The following is a 6103-nucleotide window of genomic DNA, read 5'->3' on the forward strand; positions in this document are numbered from 1 at the left end:
GGGGTCAATATTCTTTCCGTACACTCTATATATATATATATATATATATATATATATATATATATATATATATACTGTATATAAACATGTATATAAAAAAATAATAAACTAAAATAACAATTGTGCGCAGTCATGCACTTATAATTAAAGTCTATTGCACAGGACTTTTTGACATTAAAACACACATATTTGTACATGTTTTTGAAAGTATAGCTTTAACATTATATGTTATCACAGTCGCTTTGAGTTCAAACAAAACCAAAAAAACAAAAACCACTACAGCATGACTAACCTCATATACTTGCACAGAAAGTGCATTACAGCGATTTTTGCTTATTTTTACAAACTGAGGGACAAAACAGAAAAAAAATTGTGGTCATCAACAGAATGCACCGATGTTGTCCATAGAGAAAACATTGTATTGAACCTGAAACATGCCTTAAAACGTCTGAAAGCTAAAGGAAATGTACATTTAGAACGGCTAAATTTAAAGCTTAAAACAGCTAGAGTTGAATATATATGCATGTGCTAAATTAGTAACTAAAGATTTTTCAAATATACACCAGTCAGTGCGCTTAGCAGTTCATGAAGATAAAGGTTTATTTGTTAGCAGTAGTATGAATTAGATCTATACATCTTAAACACAGCTCCTGATAACCGTACATAGATTAAGCCTGTCTTGACAGCCTATTCCCATTCTCTAAGAAAAACACAACCATGAGAACAAAAGAGGCTGATATAATTTACATTTCCAAGAATGAGGTAACAATTCACAGTACAAATTCTTCAAGTTTTCTTTCTGAAGAAGATAAAACCTGTATTTGCTTAAAACCAGAAGACCGTAAGAGAACAAAAAAATGTGATGCTGATCAAATAAAAAGCACTTTACAAATACCCTTAACAGCTGTCCCTACATGTGATAGGACTGTGCTATCTGACCTTCCCTTCTCACGTACATTTATGCCGTGTGTGTGTACATGAGTGTGTGTGTATGTGTGTGTGTAAAATAGGCTCCTGAGCTAAAAGAAAGAGTAGTGAGGGATGGGGTAGGTGGGCACTTTCATGATGGGCAACAGAAGCATTCTCTTGGGCAAACCTAGAGAGAAAATGAAAAGAGCACTCCACATAAGTCCAGGACAAAATAAAAGACCTGAGGGTGTTTTGTTTAAAATGAAGCTAATGCCAATTCACTCTAATTCTAGCATGGGGACATGAACCCAAGAGAGCGGAGCAGAGCAGAGCAGAGCGGAAGAACAGGAAGAGTGAGGTCAGGTGAAAAGAGAGGGCATAAATCAAGCATTAATTCAGATAGGAGATGACACACATGTACCTGCTGCCTAATGTCATGTGATATGATATACACATACAGTTGACCTATATTCAGTCATCTTATGAATAATGACTCTTGAGTAGGGCTGAATGATATACTGTACATTAAATAAAATGTAACAGTTAACTCTGGTCCTTTAATTGAATTTCTCTATACTACAAGAGCGTGTTTCTGAAATTCAGTATACTTTTACTGTGATAATTTATTGTATATTTATTTTCCAGAGATATTTTCTTAAAGCACCCAACATTTTAACCAAACCATCAATAATTTCAGTATAATTTCAATAATAAAAACACAGTAAAATTATAGTTAAAAATACAGTATGTTTTCAAAAGTTTTTCATGAAATTAAGAAACTAAAGCAACAACAACAACTTATTTTATTAATAATGTATTTTTAAAAAATCTAATAAAATACAGTAAAATTCTAGTTAAAATGATCAAGTTACGGTTTTCAGCTTTTCACAAAATTAACACAAAATTAAAGGAATAATAATAATTTTTTTATTTTATTTACAATCTATAAAATTTACATTGTGATATACAGTTAATCTAGTTAATTAATAATATACAGTTAAAATCTAGTTAAAAATAATCAAGGTGGTTTTTCCCCCAGTTTTTCACAAAATGTACACTAAATTAAAGGAATAATATTTTTTCACAATGTACAAATCTAACAATCTAGGTTTTTCAATTTCACATGAAATTAACACATTATTTTTTGTCATTTTTTCAATGTATAAATGTGTATAAAATGTATAAAACGTATAATAAAATGTGGTAAAATTCTAGTTACAATTTTTTATTTATTTATTTTAGTTTTTCTATAAATGAGTCTAACTTAAGAGTCACTAGAATTTGCATTACGTTGCAACATTTATTAAGGAAAAAAAACAGCATAAAATCATTGTGATATTCATGTGGTTAATTTTAAATCAAACTAATATTCATAAATATTCAATATATTGCCCAGCCCTAGTCTTAACTTCTAGACTCTAGATCTAATTGAAAGTAATAAAGTTAAACCTAGTGTCCGAAGCATACATGTGAATTGTGGGTAGGGGTACATGGAGGGTTACAGGAGTGATCTGCTGGCTGGCGCTCTTATGTGGAGTGTTCATTCTGTGCCGTGTGTGTTTGTGCGTGTGTGTGAATAGTAGTCACAGTCGTTCCCATTTAGAAATCCCAAAGCAGCAACAGGAGGAAGAGGGTTGGGCAGCGTAAGATGACTGGTGAGAATTACTGCATGCACACAGCTCTCAGGCACCAAACCGGAGAGACGTCAAAGAGAGGGCCGCACTGTTCTCTTACAGCACAATACCGGGTTTCACCTTCCACCTAAAGGAACAGTCTTTATGTGGCAGGCAGAGACCAGGGCGCTGGGAGCAACCCCATATCCACCCCCCTCATCCTCCGAGAAATAAACCCAGCAAACACCCCTCCAAATTCAGCCTGGTTCCCGCTGAGCCCACCTCACCTAGTCCCCCCTGCACATAAGGCTCATTCAAAGCATCTTCATCTGGGCCTGACCGGAGAGGTGCTCCTAAAACATGAGTGTCCCAGAATGCTGTGCCTGAGTGAAGCATAATGAAATAAACTATAAAAACACCCCTAACATGGAGCTTCAAAACTCAGCAGAGATTTCAGACAGCTGCAATAACAGTGCGTGATGAATTTTAAACAAAGCACGACAGTTACCTGAAGCTAATATTTACAAACGAATAGTTCACAACCTCGATGGCTTTGGCTGTTGAGTCCGCACAATGCAGGTGGCCCCGCAGGGGTGTCAAACTTTGAGCTCCTTTTAATATTAATACTTTAATAGCATATAAATAATACTAAACACTGTTCTGAATGTGCAAAAAGCAGAATATGAAATAAACAGTATGTCTGAAATCATACTATATAAATCAACAGGTGAAACATACTGTTGAGATCTGATGGACAGTTTACTATCCCATAAGGCCATGGGAGAGGAGCTGTGAATGTCAGTAATCTTGAACTTTTCTTAATGGTCAAACGCTTTGTCAGAGCTTTCTCTAGTATGCGGCAGTCTGGAGATTACACTGTGTGTTTACTGGCATATTAACTAGGGCTGTCAATTCAGCGCATTGATTTAGTGTGATTAATTATTCAATTATGCCATATAAATTTAACCAAGTAACCATAATAAGGTATTTTCCTTCTAACAGAGCAATTTAAGCACAAAGCTGAGTTTTTAAAGTATGATATCTATAATGTTTTAATAATCAGCCTAATTCTATGAAAATAGCTTAGTCCACATCACAACTAGAGGAATGATATCTTTGTAATTCATTTTCATTTGAATTTTTTTCAAGCTAATGAATGATAAAAACATTGACAGCCAATCAGACTCTAAAGAGCTTGGATGCTAGTATAGTTATCATTACAGTTATTGTTCTTGGTGTAAACGGGCCTTTAGATGACGCAGACTAAACTATTAAACAAAACGTCTTTACTGATGTTTTTAAAAATACTAAATCTGTCATCTTTTACTCAGCCTAAATAGTTTAGCTATAATCTGTAAAACTGTTTTTCTGTCCCTACAATGAAAGTCAGTGGGTTCCAGTGTTGTTGTTTGGACCCCACTGACTTTCAATGTGTGAATAAAAACTGTTGCAAACCATTTTCTTGTGTTCCACAGTAAAAAAAGAAAGTCATGCAGGTTTGGAAAGGACATGAGGGTGAGTAAATGATGACAGAATTTTCAGATTTAGTTGATCTATCCCTTTAAAAAGTATTCGCTCTATGCTAGCTAGTCACAGCACTAGTCTTCAGACTGTCTATCGTGATCTTCCTCTCACCCATCATGCCCAGCGGCTGCTTTGAATGGTGTAACTGTGTGCTGAAGACAGCAGCACTACGCTGACGCTTAGAGAGCCACCCAGAGTCAGGAGAAACGGGCCAAGCGTCGAGCAGGCAGACTAGACGAGCAAAGTCACACTCAGGCCAGGTGCAGCAAGTCTTGCTCCAACCACGGTTAAGAACCAAAAGGTTATGGTTCGTTTCCATCGTCCAGGGAGTTGTTTCTCTACGGGATTCTTTGTCGACGTGATTTTGGGGTTTGAAAGCCCAATTTGAGAGCTGAATGGGGGAGTAAGTGGGGGCAGATTTGGACCCTAGACCCTGACTGGAGGAAGGGAGGATGGGAAGGAAGGGGTACGTACCGTATGCAGGAGTGGCGGCCGCTGCGCTGTACCCGTATGGGGCGCCGAAGCCTGCGAGAACACGGTATTCATGATATATATGGTGAAATGTAAGTGTTAAGACTCCTTCACATGAGTCGTGTCAGGGCCTCAAGGCTACCTGTGACCTTTGACCTCACTGTCATGAGTCATGTGACAGAGCCTTTCTGAAGACAAACTACACCTCATAAACAAACAAACAGATGCAAATAATGTTGTGACACAATTCCATGCTAAAAATAACAAGAGTAAGTGTTTCCATTCAAAAGTAAGGCAACATGACTTTTAGGAAAATATATTTTAAAATCTAAAGGATTTGTAAAAAATAAATAACATAAAAAGGAAATATTAAAAATAAGGTACACCGTATCAGCAAAAGTAAAGATTTTTTAAAGTATTGGCTTTGGTCAATAGCAACAAAACACTAGATTTGAGTTTTTTTACGTATTATTTTTTTACTTAAGAAAAATTGTATCAGATTTTAGTAGTGTCTATTTATACACTACTGTTCAAAAGTTTGGGGTCAGTAAGATTGTATAATGGTTTTGAAAAGGTTCTTTTGCTCACCTAGGCTGCATTGACTTGATAAGAAAAAAAAAGACATTATAAATTGTAACAAATTGAAATATTTATTACAATTAAAAACAACTATTTCATATTTTAATATATTGCAAAACATAATTTATTCCTGTGATCAAAGCTGAATTTTCAGCATCATTACTCCAGTCTTCAGAGTCACATGATCCTTCAGAAATCATTCTGATATACTGAGTTGCTGCTCGAGAAACATTTCTAATTATTATTAATGTTGAAAACCATAAAACTGTCATACATCTTTATTTTCATGATTCTTTGATGAATAGAAAGTTAAAAATTGCAGCATTATTTGATTTTAAATATTTTGTAACATTATGTCTTTACTGTTACTTTTAGTCAGTTTAATGGGTCCTTGATTAATAAAAATAATCGTTTACATTTTTTTTACTGACCCCAAACTTTTGAACGATAATGTAAGTAGAGCTGGGCGATATGGCCAAAAAAATCGGCACCTTTGGTAAATATGATCAAAGAAGGCTGTGAAAATTAATCTGCATTGTTAATCCTTTTGATCTTTTATTAAAAAAATTCACAAAAATCTAACCTTTCATTGGATAATAAGAATTTAAAATGGGGGAAATATCATTATGAAATAAATGTTTTTCTCAAATACACCGTGGACACAATTATTGGCACCCCTAGAAATTCTTATGAGTAAAATATCTCTGAAGTATATTCCCATTCATATTCACAATTTTGAGCATACCAGGGTGATTATGAACATGAAATTATCCAGCCATGGCTTCCTGTTTCACAGAAATATAAATAGGAGGGAAAACAAAGGCCAAATTCCCTTAATCATCCATCACAATGAGAAAAACCAAAGAATATATTTCTGATGTGCAGCAAAAGATAACTGAGCATCACAAATTAGAAAGTGACTTTAAAAAAAGAGCTAGAGCAGTGAAAATTCCCATTTCCACCATCAGGGCAATAATTAAGAATTTCCAATCAACAGAAAATGTTAC

At 34.9% G+C, this 6103-nt stretch overlaps 1 protein-coding gene across 1 annotated transcript in view; it reads right to left on the bottom strand.

Annotated features, from left to right (window-relative positions):
• Positions 1 to 551: 551 nt before the first annotated feature.
• The window catches only part of LOC107595569 (spermatid perinuclear RNA-binding protein-like), a 69895-nt gene continuing 64343 nt past the window's right edge, over positions 552 to 6103 (bottom strand). Inside the window, exons 13-14 of the mRNA XM_016286003.1 lie at positions 4521 to 4571; positions 552 to 1096 (exon numbers count right to left, since the gene is read on the bottom strand). Coding sequence (XP_016141489.1) covers positions 1020 to 1096; positions 4521 to 4571 — 128 coding nt within the window. The 3' untranslated portion in view covers positions 552 to 1019. The remainder of the gene's footprint in view (positions 1097 to 4520; positions 4572 to 6103) is intronic.

Source organism: Sinocyclocheilus grahami, unplaced genomic scaffold (genome assembly GCF_001515645.1).
Source record: "Sinocyclocheilus grahami isolate Dianchi unplaced genomic scaffold, SAMN03320097.WGS_v1.1 scaffold204.1, whole genome shotgun sequence".
Lineage (NCBI taxonomy): Eukaryota > Metazoa > Chordata > Actinopteri > Cypriniformes > Cyprinidae > Sinocyclocheilus > Sinocyclocheilus grahami.